This window comes from Drosophila elegans, unplaced genomic scaffold (genome assembly GCF_018152505.1).
Source record: "Drosophila elegans isolate 14027-0461.03 unplaced genomic scaffold, ASM1815250v1 contig_814, whole genome shotgun sequence".
NCBI classification, from domain to species: Eukaryota; Metazoa; Arthropoda; class Insecta; order Diptera; family Drosophilidae; genus Drosophila; species Drosophila elegans.
Genome location: NW_024546167.1, coordinates 15,305,763 through 15,321,852, shown reverse-complemented (window position 1 = coordinate 15,321,852; position 16,090 = coordinate 15,305,763). Strand labels below are relative to the sequence as shown.

Here is a 16,090-nt window from a genome sequence, read left to right as displayed (position 1 = left end):
ATAATGTAAAAATTTTAGTACTTCAATTGAGTGAAAATAGCAATTGCAGAATTGAAAGTTTAGTTAATGTGATAGAAAAATCCTTTTGATTCTTTTTAATTTAAGAAAATTTGTAATATTACTTTTTAAAATAAATTATATATTTTTAAATTAGAGAGTTTAATTAGTTAGCTAGAAAAAATAACATAAAAAGTATTGTTGCCTTTTTCTTAAGTTAGTTCACCTAAAATAAATAGTTGTTAAGTAATCGTTGCTCAAAATCTAATTGTGTTTTACCATACCTTTAAAAAAACACTAATCTACTTCAGCTTTTCCTTTCACCACTTTGAAAGTTTTTCCTAATTAAATCCTAGTGAGTTTTATACTTCGTCTTTCTTATTTTTTACCACTCTCAGTTTGATTACACCCCCTTTTATTGTGTCGTGTCACCTGATTTTCCACTTCCTCAACTGACCACAGACAATCCTCTGTCTGGCTGTCATCTGCATCCTTTTACTTTTCCACCACTCGCATTATGCCATTATCCCATTCACTGGGCCCAACCCCAATAATTTCGGACCTGTTTTTCTGAGAGGTTGGGGACCCCAATCCCGATTTTATGTAGAGAGTGTGTCACTCGGTCACTCGGTTGTGTCACAGCTCCACATTCGAGTCACCAACCATAACCTAAGACAAAAGAGCCATCACATCAGCAGAAGCAACTGCAGAAGTAAAAGAAGCCGGCGAACCGAGACGCCAGTCCAATCCATTCGCCATTTGATTCCACTTCCAATGGCTGCGTAATTGATACCGCCAGCGCCACAAACAGTAGCGCCACCATATCCCAAGTGGACCCTGGCCTGGGCGTGTCCAGTCTTAGTCCGATTACCTTCCTCGTTATTATGTCAATGGGTCTTCAGTCAGCTGCGGCTTGGCACACATATCGTGTATAAATATATCACACTTATAGCATGAATACTAGTTTAAGGTGCAGACCATAACAATCGCGTCGGTATTTGATATTTTAACAATTCAACATTCATCTGACGACTAATTGGGCTAAAAAATTATCACTTTAAATAAAAAAATTAAAACTAACTCTATAAAAAGCTACCCTTTAAAATATTTTAAAAATTTAAAAATCTATAAGAATCTAAATTTATTTCTATAACACAACACAATAACGCAATGCTTAAACATAAAATATCTTTTTTCTTGACATTAAAGTTTCAATTGTCTTTATTTGTTAGGATATAAACCTTGTATAAATATTAGTTCTCAAAAGCTTCTTATATATATGTGGTCACAGTTAACTTTTCTTTTCTTAGGTTAAAATAGACAACATTTATAGGTTTATGGTAAGACTAATAAATGGTTTAGAAATTTTAGTAAAGCAAAACCAAAGAATTCTATATAACATATTTAAGTAACAATTCTCGTAAGTGAGTGTTGCTCAGGAGTTACTTTACAATCATGCCTAACATCTTTCAATCCAAGACTTGTTACGATAGCAAATTTTTTCTCGCTTTCGTTGCATGCATGCAACTTTCGATTTCGTTTCGATTCGCGTTTGTTGCATGTCTTGACCACATTGTTCGATGCACATTTCCACCAACCGCCGACAGAAAGAGATGGGGAAGGCCAGAAGACCAGAAAGAGAGGCAACGAGGGTTTGGAGGCTGCCTGCCCCAGCTGATGGTGATATTATGTCATATGTGATCGTTTGCTGTGGCGCATGCCACCTACCGTCAAATAGAGATGATTTCGAGTACATTGTCTGAGCCCCATCATAATCGTTTGGAGTGCACTTACTTCCTCGACTTAATTACCATATGCCTCACTTCGTATATCCATACCACACATTGCTTGTTTTTTTCTTTTTTCTTCCCCCATCCCCCATTGTTTTGCGATGCCTTTGAAAATCATCTTTCGATTGAAGCTTAGTTTCATTGTGCCGATATTCAGGCTGCTGCTCGTTTGTTTACATTGTCTGGGGCCTGACCTTGCCGCATTTGGCGATAAACTAAGCTTTACATAAATTCATTCCTCTAATTCGGAGGGTCTTTATCCGCCGACAAAGGTGTCAAAGTTGAACCAGCTGTCGATTGATCATCCATATATGCGATTTGCATTCGCTGCCTGATTTGTGTAGCAATTTATTGTCGGCACTTGAGCATTTCATTCCACTTCGTTCCCATTTTAGACTTATGATGTCTTAAATATTGGACGACTTCCAACAATAAGTAGAGCTGTATGCCATGTAGGCGAAAATGACAGTTATGACACTTTATGTGCCGTTTACCAAAGTCCCGTTCAGCTCTTTGTCACCTACTGTTGTTGGTTGTTGTTCCGCTTGTGGTTTCCACCTGCCAAGTTGTTCGTATAACTGTTTTTGGGTCTCGGTGGTTTAACCGTTTCGCGTCTTGTTTACAGCCATTTTGGATGGGACCACCACAGGGTTCATTGCATTACTGGTCAAGGTCGTTGCTTGGGCTCGTTACCCTAGCTGACTGAAAATTTTAATTCCAAGAAATCGGCCCTTGCAATTTGTCAACAATTTAATGACGGAAATTAATTTTTATAAAAGTCAGCATAGGAAAAATGGGAAAGATTTTTTAGGGGTAAACACGATCAACGTAGCCTTAAAGTTACGGACCATGTTTCTGCTAAAAAATTAGACTTAAAAAAATATTTTTTAAAAATATTTTAAAAAAGTGGATGACTTAATTACAGATGCAATTAGAAAATTATTTAAGTTTGATTTTCCTTAATGATCTTTAGATGAAATCAATGCATGGTAAAACGTGTATAGTAAATTGCCAGCCAACACATAAATAATGGTTCACTTTCTGTAACCTCCTTGATCTGCAGTCAGATGAAAAGGGAAACCCCCGAAATTCAATGCCAAATCTTAGATTGCCACCCAAAAAGGTTCATTAGGCAAACAGAAATATTTACTATCCCCACGATCGGTTTGCTATTCAGGTTAAAGACCATTCCAATGAACTTACAAGACGTGTAAACTGCAATCACTGCCCTATTACAATCGGTTGGCTGAGATCAGCTCACTTTTTACACTTCGGACAACCGCTCCCCTCAATGATCACTGCAATTAGGCTTCGATCGGGGTTTACGATCTCGGTTTAACGCATCTCTGAACCAATCGGCGAAATAACACTCAGAAACAACAAGCCAGGAAATGGGGTCAATGGCAAAAGCATTTGAACTCTTGCCTCTGTTTTTTGTGGCGTATCGTATGTGTGTTTATGCCTTCTTTTATTTTGAAATGGAAACTGTTTGGGCATTTGTATTGTTCGAGAAGTCAAGTCGCTATTTGGTCACTTTGTCACGCGCCGACGAATGCTTTTGGCGGCGGTCAATTAAGCCAAAGAAAAACATAAATATCTATATTTCTTTGTGCATCTGCAGCTAGCCGTGACGTTCACTTAATCAAAATCGTGGCTAAGAGTCTCTCTGTTTTTGTGGGTAGCAGGCTTAAAGCTAAACTTATTAATAAGGAAGTTGAGCCTGCGACCCACCTGCGAATTTATGCTGATTTTAAAGCGAGAAAGCCAGAAAAACCAGTCAATGGAAAACTATTTATTAGCATAATAATTCCGCTTAGGGGCAAGCTTCGTTTTAGCCAGTTGTAATCGGGTGTAATAGTTGACCCATTTACTTAGTCAACAAATTTTGCATTTCCGAAGAAAACTTTGCGAAATATAGTGAGGAAAATCCGCATGCTGTCGTCACTTCTTCGGCAAAAACTATTTTAAATAAAGACTTTAATTTCGATTTTAGCTTTTGGTCACCATTCCCCTTTGTTTTTGTGGCAATAATTACAACAACACCCAAAGTCCAAAACAAAGTTGGCAATCAAATGTCCAGCTGTTGTTGTTGTTGTTGTTGGTGTAAATTGCGTAAATTGAATAAACATTATGCTATAGTGTAGCTAGTAGACACATTCGGGCTGGTCCGTTTCTTGTCGGCATTTTCGTTTTACATTTGGTAAATCTGTTTTGGCAGCTCTTGGCTTTGTTGCCTTCTCAGCCGCACTGAGGCGAAGCCGAGGTTTATATTTAGTGTGAGTGTGGATGGAGAAGCGAGGGGTGCTCCAGAGGTACCAGCTTGAGGATTAATCAGCAGATAATATTATTATTTTATATCTTACTCTATATGTAAATTTTCAAATTAGTGACATATACGTCTGAAAAAGCATTTTCTATCTTGACAAAAGGAAAAAAGTTTTATTTGTTTATCTGTATAAAAGACATATAAATTATAATAATGAATAAATATTTTTGTACTGTTAGTATACACTGTTTACTATCGAAAGAAACTTTTCACTCCAACCTTGGCCAGTCTAAAAATATAGAGCGGAGCGTAATTAGGCAGCACTTAAATGACTGTAATTAACAAAACAACAGCAATAAAACAAAAATACGTTTATTAGGCAACGATCTTAGCCAAAGGAAATACGAAAGGCGCTTTAAAATAGCAACTGAAGAATTCAACTGAAAAATAAAAATATTATTTCAAAATAAATGCAGAATTTATAGTTGTCGGTTGAGACTAAATATCTGCTTATATATGGGTTCATCAATCAACTTTTAGGTTTTCCTATATATTTTTTAAAAGTATGCAAAAAACGAACTAAAAAGTGGAATGGACAAAACAACCGAATAAGAAAATTAGTGCACAGAGAAAGTAAAAACATTACGCATTAAAAATGCAAAATGCAAAGCAACTCATGGTTGAATGTAATAAAATTTAATGAAGTCGTTAAAAACAACGATTGTAAAACAGAATATGAAAAACAATCGAAGTACCAAATAGTTATAAATAAATATATTTCAGAGTTCTTAACAAAAATATTTTTTTAAAGAGGGTATAATTTTGCAAAAAATAAATACTTTGATATTTTAGCACTGCTGTAAGCCCAGCTTGCAACACATTTAAGATCTACTCGATGATAAATGCCAAAAATTACACAGACAAGCTACCATCTAGGTTTCGTCGCATTCGGCTGTTGCTCATTTGGCTCTGTGGGATTGTCGAAATGTGGCAACACATTTGGGGTTTCGGAAAATTTCTTTGCAACCAACAAGTTGCGCGCAAAAGAAATTGCAAGTCAATTACCGCTAGACGGTTTGCATGGCGCCATGACGCAATCGCCACATGTGGCAGCCGCAGACAAAGCAGGCAGCCGTTAGCAGCCACAATAATATCAGCCAAGTCGACGTCATCAGCATATCGCTAATTGATTGCGTCTGCATTGGTTGCTATTGCTGTTATTGTTGCATTCACTTTGCTTTTGCGCTTTTTGGGTCGCGCCATTCTCCATTGCCCCATACACTTGCGATTGGCCGACACACGAGCCACGACTCAGTTTCTCGGGTTAGGACAAGATCAATGTTGCTGGCGTTGGTCAATCCAAGAGGCAACTGGTTCTCCCAAAACGAAAGACTCAGGCAGCGAACTTGAAACGCGTACCGTATCGGCTCTTTCTGGACTGCCTGTCATTGCAGTTGATTGCGCCGATAAATGTTGCTGGCTCTCGATTGCCGAGCACACGCTCCTACCTCACGTGCTTTAATTGTTGCGTCACTCTTCTCCAGCCCACTTTTCATTTTTGGCAATTTACCTGCTATTTTTTGGTTTTGCTTAAGTGCCTTAGAGATTATGTGAGAAATTTGCGGAGTGAGAGTCAAGTGGTTTCATATATGCAGGGGCTTGTACATTAGCTCTATGTCAGACCAAAGATTTGATTAAAAATTAATTATAATTTAAGTTATGGAAAATTCTACTTTAAATAATTTTAAATTTTAATTTTAAACTTGCATCAAGTTTTGATAGTCCATGAAAATTTTAAATTATAAAAATGAAGTAAATTATTTATTAAAAGAATTTTTATTTTCTCTGAATTATAGCTTTATAATATATGAATTATTTATTTGGTTACTTGAGAAATGTGTCTTATGATATGATTAATTTGATTTTATTATTATTTTATTATTTTTGAATTAAACTTAAGAAAAATGCCAATATTGTTATTTTAAATTTAATAATGCTTAAAACAAACAAACAAATTGTAGAGCAAATCATCACAAGCAATATTTTACAAGAAATCTAACGTTTTGTAAAATAAATGCCCACAGATATCTTAAACATTTGCGTTTGCCGAAATATCTATTTATATTATTACTAAATATACATTAATCAAACCCGACATTCATGCACGAACAAAGGCTGGCCTTTTTATCATCCCTCAACAATATACATTTAATCTTCTGAAAAAATGAACTTTGTTTTTTATTTTTATTCAGCGTGTCGAACTATTGTGAAATTCAAATTTATCGTTTTTCCACTTTGTTCAAACTGATAAGAACGGTGCTTCACATGAAAGGTCTTTCCTCCGTATACGTATCTTTTAATTTTGCAAATACTTATTTCCTTTGTGTGTTGAGAGATGTACAATTATTAAAGTTCTACAAAAGAGCTCTTTGCATTTCAGCATCAAATTTTACTTGTTGGTCTTCAGCAATTGACACATTTCTACGTTTCCGAATTTGCCAAGTGATAACAGTAGCAATGCCAATGATCAGTGCAAGAACTCCAAAAATTATTCCTAACGTAAGATGTTTATGGCTATTTTTCTTCGTTTCTGCCTTGGAATGTTTAGCTGGATTAATTAAGCTAGAAGGACTAGATGAATCCCCTTCATTTGATTCAGTTGATGTCGTTGAATCGGGTTCTTCTGAAGTAGACGTTGAGATCGTAGTTTCGGTGTTAGTTGTGGTTTCAACGGGCCCGCACAATCCGTCCGGAAACTTTTCGTAGCCTGGGCAACAAGTTTCTTCCTCTTCCATTTTTGTTTTTGTCTAAGAATTTCAATTTTTGAAGACCCACTCGAACGGTATTTAATATTTGGTGCTTACCACTGTCTTATTCCCTGCTGGTATACCCAAATTTGTGAAATATTTGGCAAAGTTTCCATAGTCGTTCATGGGCTTAACCACGTTTTCTGTATAGCTTACTACCACTTGTCGACGGCACAAAAACCTTTCTGCATCACAACTAACCATCTGGTACATTGAAATGCCTAGAACAGTAATTATTAATAACTTAAACATTTTTGCTACTGCAATCCGCTCTGGGGAACAAATATAATGTCACTGATTCAATTAATTGAGGAATAAGAAATTAATTCAAGGGGTTACATGTATGAATAAGATATGAAAGCTTTTGCAAAGATTAAAGACAGCTGGAGTAGAGAATTCTTATTAACATTCTCTAAGAAAGAAGATTTCATCAAAAACTGAGCTTTATGTATTGTTATTATATTTGATGCATATTGCTAGGCTTATTAAACATTAGTTTGGCAAGCGCAAGTCATTTCGATTTTCAAAAATTTTGCGCTTCTGTTAACTTTAAGCTGTAATTAGTAATATAAGAAAATATATTTTTTTTAAATGACTTTTACTTATATTAGTCTTCTTAGTATCAGTTCTGTGATTTAAGGTAACCACATTTTATTTGTTAAGAAATCATATCTCATTTATTATTTATTACTTCTTACTCACCAAATGGCAACCACAAAAATCTCCGCAAAGGACTAGGCTGCATACTAAAAATTCATTTCGACAAGGTCCCCTGCATAAAGATCATCTTCTTCAAAGCTTTTATAAATATATTTTTTACAAGAATAAAAGCTTGAAACATTTTTATATGATATTTGTTGCATAGCTTCAGGGTTGGTCATATAATTTACAGTTTGAGAGCTACTGTGACCACAAAATTGACTACAACATTTGTTAAGCTTCTAATAAAATTTGTTTGTTATGTACGCAGTCGAAAAAGCAATATATTTAAGGGCTTAGTGATACTGAGCAAAACTTGCAAACACGGCAACAATGTATCTTTAAAATATTTTGTACAAAAAGTTTATTTTCTAAAAATCTGTATAACAAAATCTTGCTTGAATTCTCGTTTATTGCTTGATTCGGACGACAGGCCAGTTTTTATTTATTTTCCCATTCCTCATATCCGATTTATCACATAATTTATTTTCCAAGGGTGACAAAGCCGTTCGCTTGAACAAATTTTTTATTAGTCATTTGATTAAAATTCCTCTTCATACTATGTCAATTATTTTTTGACGTATTACAAATAAGTCTATTTTTTAAAGTTTATTCAAATTGCAACTCACTGTCAGGCTATGTCAAAAAATTCGTGTTGCGTTATAAAATCGTATTCGCCAGGTTTTGCAAACGGCCTAGCTAAATGCACTGTGCATTTTTTAAGACAAAACGATCAAACTTAAATATTTTTTAAACAGTTTTCACCATGACTTGGAGAAATAATACACCCTTCCCCAATCATAATATGCAAAAAAATGAACAACCAAAAATTTGATTAAAAGATTTTAAAGCTCAAATTTATTGAATAACTTACAACATAATTGTATGCTTATTAATAGGCTTAAAAAAAGAAAATGTAAAATGTAAAATTATGTATTATTTACACAATTACTTCGGTATCCAGGGAATGTTGGTCACTGTCTTTTACAATATAGGTTACCTCAGAATTTTTCCAAATATAGACAACAATTAAAACTAAGACTATAAATATAAAAATGGCCGTAATTGTACAAATATATATATAATATTTTTCAAAAAATGTCTCCATTTGTTTACATTTTCCATCGGATTCTATATAGCCAGAGCAACACTCACGTTTCTTTTTTTCCAGTACGGTGTCGGTCTAAGAAATTCAAAGTTCTTAATTATTTCAGACTAATTTTATAGTATATAGCGCTTACCGTATGTTTGCTTAAAAGAAGTTGGTAATAAATGAACATGGTGCCCAAATTACTAACATCTTTTGTAGTAGTATCAAGAGACGTATTGTTAAAAGGTTTGTTTTGGTAGCACCAATGAGAATCTTCATCGCCACTAACAATTTGTAAAGCTAAGAAACCCAGCAAATAAATTATAGCAAGCTTGAACATTATTTTTATTTAATCCGCTCTCGGAAACGTTTAAAAACATACTGCCTGTTGTATTTCAAAAAAGCTACATGTATGACTTGTTTTACTAGAGATAAAATTTAGTTGCGTCATCATAATTTTTTTTGAGGATTACCAAACAAACATTTTGAACATTTTTGCGTAATCCAAAGACCTTTATATATTTTAACATTATTGTATTGCATAGTTTTAGGGTTATTTTTTAATGAACTGTGCAACCAATTAATGATTAATCCTCTTGAAGCCTTTGGTATATAAACTTATGTTTTTATATTTAAGTTAACTTTTTAGTACATTTATTTTGGCTTTTATTTATTTGTTTTATTGTTTCTTATTAAAGTTTATATTTTTATGAATATCAGGCTTTTAAAATGTCATAAAGATTCCTTTAAATATATGCTAATCTGTGAATTTGTTGGAAAAAATGCACGAATAGTATTTACATACTTAGCTAAAATAGTGGGAAAGTGCTTTCCATTTATGTTCGCAGATCATGGTTGATAATTCTGCAATTCAGCTTTTTAAATCATACATGAGTGAATAAATCATTCAGAATTTTTTGAATTTCCTTAATTGTAGAATGAAACTGGCATTTTTTTTAATTTTCGTTTTATTTATATTATTTAAATATGTACAAACATTTCATAGAAAAGAAATTGACATGAAAAAGTCGAAGGAGCAACTCGTCAGCAGTTATTTCTCAGTGATTGTCTACAAAAGCACTGTACACGCGGTGGAATCGGAAGCCAGGAGACAGGCACTTTCTAAACGCCCCCAGAGATGGGTTTTTGGCAAGCATTCTAGATGGGATTGCGTCAGACGCGTGATTTTCTCCTGCTTCGGGATTCCGCCTAGAATTTCGGTTGGTATCACAAACTAAAACTAAATTTGTAAGTCGTACGTGGGCGGTTGCTGGGCGTGGTAAAGAGGGTGATTGGGGGTGCTCGAATCTTAATGTTTTCGTTTCTCATTTTTGGATACTTTCGACTTGTGTTGTTGTTTGGCTCGCCTTCACCCGATTTCACTTCTCAGTTGGCCCTCGACAGCAGTGCATCAATTGATCTACTTTTTGTGCAGGTAGCCACCGTGGCCGGAGCTGCCGTAGGAGGAGATTCCGTGGCCAGAGACGCCGTACGAGGAGATGCCATGGCCGGAGAGACCATGTCCGGAGTAGCCGGAGATGCCGTGTCCGGAGATGCCGTGGCTAACGTAGGCCGGAGCGGCGGCCACGGTGTGGGTGACGGCCACTGCGGGCTTCACATGGCTCTCCACATGGACGGGCACGGGCACGGCCACCTTGTAGGGCACCGGGCGCTCCACGTGCACGGGCACCTTGTGGATGACGCGCTTCTCAACGGTGTATGGCACGGGCTTCTCCACGGGCACGGGATAGGGCTTGTCCACGTGCACGGTGTAGGGACGATCAACGGGGATCTTGACGGGCACACGGATCACCTTCTCCACGGGGTAGGGCTGGGGCACCTCGACGGGCACCTTAACGATCTCCTTCACGGGCACATGGACGATCTTCTCCACGGGGTAGGGCTGTGGCACGGGCACCTTCACGGGATAGGTGACGGTCTTCTCCACGGGGTAGGGCACGTGACGCTCCACCTGGTAGGGCACCTGCACGGTCCTCACCACGGTGTTGGTGTGCACCTGGGTGGGCAGCTCGGCGACGGCGGGGGCCACTCCGATTCCAATTCCCGATCCCAGGATGGCGCCGCCTCCCGCCGACGGTCCGTAGCCGTAGCCCAGGCCGTGGCCAATGCCGCGCTTCTCCTGTTTCTTCTCAGCGGGCTCGGCCGCCTCCACGGGCTTCTTGGGTGCCTCCTCGCTGGCGCTGGCAACCAGCACGCACATCGCCACAAGGCCGAAAATGAGCTGCAATTGCACAAACGAAAATGATATGTTAAATTCGATTGAAGCCCAAATGGGGTTGACCACGTTATGCAACTGCACACGCTTCCGCCTCCGCCTGCCCGGTCACTCCATAATTTGGAATATGACAATTATGCAATGGGTGGAAAGTTGGCTGGGCAATCAGCCAAGTTCAATTGCGGCCTAGGCCGCCTTACATATTGGGCATGCGGCGTATACTTAATGTGGATTGAAGTTTTCGCAATGCTTTAGGTAAATTTCAAATCAGCAAAGGTGGCCAAAACGAAATGTCGAGTTTTGTACATTTTTCAGTTTCTTATAGGTATATATTTGAAATGATTTTTTTCCTAAAAATACAGTTAAATAGTTTATAACTTTTTGGTCCTTAAAAATTCTGTTTAATTGATTTTAAAACATTTTTTACGTAACAGAAACTAGGTTTTTTTGATTATAGTTTTTGACTTTTTTTTTAATTACAGATTCTAAGAACTATTTTTTTTTAAATCAAAAATTTACCAAAAAAAACTTGTAACCTAAATAGTTTTTTATTGCTTTAAATATTATTTATCTGAATATAACTTTTTCAACTATTTAAAAAATGGAAACTAAGAAGACCTGACACTAAAATGCAATATATTAAGTGACAGCTTAGAATATCCATTTATTCTTTGAGTTGGAACATAACTGCTTAAATCAAACAACAAATTTTTTTTATATATTTCTTTTAATTGCCACACCATAAATATTATTTTTTTAACCACTTTAACTGAAATCGAGTTCTTGAAGCACAATTATTCTAAGTAACACTTTGAAGGAGAACACTGAGCTCAGACCGGACATACCATGGATTTCATTTTGCACTAGGTTTAGCTCCTCAACACTTTGCGATCAAGATGGGCTTGTATGTCTCAACCAACCCGCAACAGTTAACTGAATAATTTCGCACAGACGCAGCGAGCTTTTATATGGCCGATGCTGTGGCGGGATTGTCTTCAGCCGCGGCTGCGCAGTCGCGGCGCATCTAGATCGCAGCAGCCAAAAAGCTCGCTCTCTCTGTTAGCCTGAATTAGCTTCTCTCTCTTGGCCAACAATCCGTGTGAGCCGTGTGAGGCCCAAAGGAAATGCGTCACCAGGCGAGCTTTTCGCGAGGGTGCCTCACACGGACAGCGTCCGTGTCGTTCGTGTGATCTGCGCCTGTGTGCGTGCGTATCTGTGAGTTGTTCAGCCCCAACTATAGCAATCTTTGGGATACAATCGCTTCAGATACTAAGTACTTGGGCCACAGCGCAGTGGAAAGGAGCTTGTGTTTAAAGCCTTAAGAAATTAATTTAATTTAATAAACCTAAAAAAGCTCGCTAAGTTTGCAGAATTTTCTGTGTGTGGAATTGTTAAATATGTAAACCATATATTTACATTTACTTTGCCAGGTTATTCAATCTAATTAATATTCTGGAGTTCCCCAAGACAATTATTTTGGTTAGACCAGATATAAATATTTACATGTAAACAATTATAAACACACATTTAATAAAAAGTGTTTTGTTTGGTTTAAAATTGTTGAGATAAACATTATTTTTTTTTACAATAATTAAATACAAAAATGTTTCACATTTAAACAGCTTTCACAACTAAATCATTCAAAGAAAAACGTAGCTTAACAACTAAAAAGGGCTGACAAATATTTACACATAGAGCTTACGACAAAATTTGGCACAAAAATAATCAAAATTATCAAATAATTACACCTTCGAAACTAAATAAAATATTTGTAAAAAAATTTTTTTTAAGTGACCTATGGCAATGCGAAAATCTCACTTTCGTTAGTTTTATTCAGATTTTCAAAGCCATGGGGTATAAATAACTGACCGCGAGCACTTCAGTCACATAATCAAATTAGGCGCAATGGCCAAAATGTTCCACAGCCATAAGTCAAATTCACATTAGCCACACATTTCCCAAAAATTTCAGATTGCAACTGCAGTTGCAGTTGCATATTCAATTTAAATTGCTCGGGTGTAAAAAAAAACATGCGCCGCAGAGTCTGCTTGATTCTGTGTGGCTTCGTGACTGAACTTTTGATCTCTGATTTGTGTTTGGTGCTCAGTATTCTTGTTTGCTTCGCTTTTCTGTTGCTTTTTGTCCAGGCTCAGTCGTTCAGCTCAAGCCTTGATATAGGTGCATTGATTGAATGCTGCGGCGGTGTGGGTAATTTGACATTTTAATGCTGCAGAGGAAATACTCGCCAATGGCCATGTAAATGGAACGTGTGAACAATGAGTGGACCGCAAACGCGCACAAAGGAGAACAAATGCCGGCCAAATCATGTTGGATTTATGTGCATTAAATTAATTGTGGGCATTATGCCCGGACATAATGGCAGCCGACCGTATTAGGCTTTGTAATGTGCAGTTGAAGGCGAAGGTCGCCAGACATCATCACCATGATCACCATGATCATCGCGATCATCACGATCATCAGCATCACAATCGGTGGCAAAGTCTGAGTCAATGTTGAACTACTTTCATGGCTTTTGGGAGCTCTGGGTGGTGGCGGTGGTGGCGGTGATAAGGCCTTGCCCATGTGCTGAAGCTTCTTTTGTGGCCAGCTCGTTGACTAATGGGAGGCTATTCCATAGACAGAGCCGCAGAATCTCCGCACTGCAGCCGAGCGGATGACTTAAGCGGCTCAACAAAAATATGCAAACCAAACACGAATTCAACGGCTAACAAAAGAGCCCAGGCCCCCGAGCTCAAGTTCAAGTTTATCCATCGTGTTTTGATCGGTGCGGTTTCTTATTCATCGCTCGGTTTTTATGGTTTTTCTAGATCACTTTCATTTTGTTGTTGATTCGCCAACATTTGAATAAACGGACAGAGATAGATCGAAGATCTTAACTCAAAGAGTTGTTTTTTATTTCAATAGAAACTAGCGCTCGGGTACTCGGGTTTTATGAGCTTATTATTTTTTATTTTAATTTGTTTCCTTTCCTTTAGGTCAAGAAAACCCTTATAATTTATAAAAAAAAATAAAAATATTTAGAGTCTTAAAAAGTTATTATGTCATTTACTTTTTGTGTCTGTTTCACCACTATGAAAAAACACAAATAACGCAATAATTAGAGGTTTTCGTTTACATTTAATTAACATTAAGAACTATTTATTTCTTCTTAAATTAATTTTTTATATTTATTTAAGTCATAAATTTTTAATTACCCAAAACCATTTCTTAAATGATCTCTAAAATCAGACGAAAATTAATAAATTAGAAAGTAGCCAATTTTTACAAGAACCATATGATAACTCTGAGAAATAAAAAATCAATATTTGAATATTCAATTTCTGTTCATATATTCAAATAATGCTATTTTCAGTTCACAGATCTAGAAGTCGTTTGCATTTGATTATATCGGAGTCTGTTAAAGAGGAGGGTCTTTTATTAGTTAATTTGTTGTTTGACATTTCGCGTTCACTGGCTGGCAGTCTAGCCAATATAATTAATTAATGCGAAAGTGACGTCAAAGCTCGGCTTATAATCAAAAAGAAATGTTTAAAACTAAAGCGAGCACTTTGATGCTTAGATGCTCTTAACAAAATTATTAGCGATAGATCTGTTGATAAAAAATTCATGAAAATCTTCTGAATTATAAATTTGTTTGTTTTAATATGTCGTTAATATTCCTATTGGGAACTGGTTTTCTTACATTAACTTTTTAAATAATTTGAATAAAGGTGGTACAGTATTTACACCCATCAATATAATCAATAAACTTGTCTTTCTCTGTTATAACCCTTGTTTTAGAGGAATCACGTCCGAAATTTATGGATATTTTGGGGGTTTTTTGTTGAAGAGTAAAAATTATATAACCAAACGAAATAAACATGTTAGGAACAGATTTGTTTATATACTCTTAGTCGGTGATGCTGCCCAGTAATGTTCTTCTCAGCCAGCCAATTGTGCCATTAAAAATGATTTAGATCTAAGACAGCAAACACCTTTCGTGCTAGCAGGCCATTAATTATGCCATATACAAAGTAACAAAATAAAGCTATTCAAATTTGTTTAACCGCTTTTTCGCAAGCTTTAATCGGCTTTCGGCAGCCAAAGGCAAAAACCCCGCAAACAAGAAGTTTGCTAAAAGGAATAAAACATTGTATATAGATGGTAATTAACAAGCCGAACACAACAGACTGTCATTTGTTATAGGGCAGAAGCACTCATGGATTTCATTCAAGCTCGTTCGATTTAGTGAACACTGCTTAATATTTGTCATTTGCCATTTGTTGGCAACTTTTTGCATCTACGAGCATTCTCTCATTGCGTTTGCTCCAGTTTTGAGATGCCACGCATTTGTCAATCGAATGCCGAACATGTTTCGATGTCTGATCCGTGCATATATGCCCCAAACTGATTAAGTTTGCTTTGCTTTTTTGGCCAATCAAAAGTGTGGAACCACTTTTTGTGCTGCAGCCAACTAATTGCGGCTTAATGGCATTCGAGTTGATTTCTAAATTGTCTAAAGTGGATTCTCCGAAAGTAAATTTAAACGGATTTCATATAATGTAGTAGTGAATGGTTGCTGAGTTCTTCAAATCAATGTGACAAAGTTGATTAGCATAAGGAAGCTGCCACCAATCAAAACATATTATCATCCACTTCTATTTCGCCCTGCTCATCATCAGAGTAGAAACTGGTTAATTTATCATAATCAACAGTTCCGAAAGGAAACGGCGAAGGTAATGCTACCAAGCACTGAAAAAGTAAGTGCTTTATTTAATTGAGCACTCTTTTTTAACTGTTCACAACATTCAGTCAGGGTCTTTTTTCGGCCGTAGATCAACCAGAAATTTATCATAATTAAAGAGACGCCGAGCGACATAATTTGACCCAAATTTTGGAAATTGAAATTGGAATGCGAATGAAGTGGCAAAAGATTTTCTTTGGACAACCATAAACGGTTTCGTGCTGGAGCTAAGGTCTTTTGGATCTCAGCTTGAGGTTGAGCCGAGTTCGACTTGGGGCTTGTGCTCGGGCAAATAACATTTGTCAATTGAAATGGCCAGAAAAACAGAAACTTGTACCGACTTCGGGTCGAAGACAATCGTGCAAAACCTTCGACATTTAATTTTGTTTCGTTTTTGTTTATCTTTGGTCTGCACGTTTGGTTAGCAAAGAAAATTGTCTAGAAAACCAAACCAAAAAAAA

At 36.7% G+C, this 16,090-nt stretch overlaps 3 protein-coding genes and 1 long non-coding RNA gene across 4 annotated transcripts in view; 1 reads left to right on the top strand and 3 right to left on the bottom strand.

Annotated features, from left to right (window-relative positions):
* The window catches only part of LOC108149417 (angiotensin-converting enzyme), a 45,223-nt gene that overhangs the window by 11,140 nt on the left and 17,993 nt on the right, over positions 1-16,090 (top strand). The gene's annotated exons all lie outside the window — the stretch shown is intronic.
* LOC108149421 lies at positions 5,871-7,157 on the bottom strand. The gene is made up of 2 exons (XM_017276987.2): positions 6,918-7,157; positions 5,871-6,860 (listed from the first exon to the last, which is right to left on the bottom strand). Exons 1-2 carry the CDS (start codon positions 7,110-7,112, stop codon positions 6,468-6,470), a joined length of 588 nt encoding a protein of 195 aa, XP_017132476.1. The 5' UTR covers positions 7,113-7,157; the 3' UTR covers positions 5,871-6,467.
* Positions 8,390-9,004, bottom strand: LOC121467839. The gene is made up of 2 exons (XR_005977869.1): positions 8,801-9,004; positions 8,390-8,742 (listed from the first exon to the last, which is right to left on the bottom strand). It is a non-coding gene; the product is annotated as an uncharacterized LOC121467839 (long non-coding RNA).
* Positions 9,606-11,836, bottom strand: LOC108149420 (MAGE-like protein 2). The gene is made up of 2 exons (XM_017276986.2): positions 11,731-11,836; positions 9,606-10,891 (listed from the first exon to the last, which is right to left on the bottom strand). Exons 1-2 carry the CDS (start codon positions 11,740-11,742, stop codon positions 10,070-10,072), a joined length of 834 nt encoding a protein of 277 aa, XP_017132475.1. The 5' UTR covers positions 11,743-11,836; the 3' UTR covers positions 9,606-10,069.

Bases quoted from the DNA above. Each gene is read 5' to 3' on its own strand.
- LOC108149421 (XM_017276987.2), bottom strand. From the start codon at position 7,112: ATGTTTAAGTTATTAATAATTACTGTTCTAGGCATTTCAATGTACCAG. The intron at 6,861-6,917 runs GTAAGCACCAAA...TGAAATTCTTAG, and splicing joins CAGCAGGGAATAAGACAGTG to ACAAAAACAAAAATGGAAGA.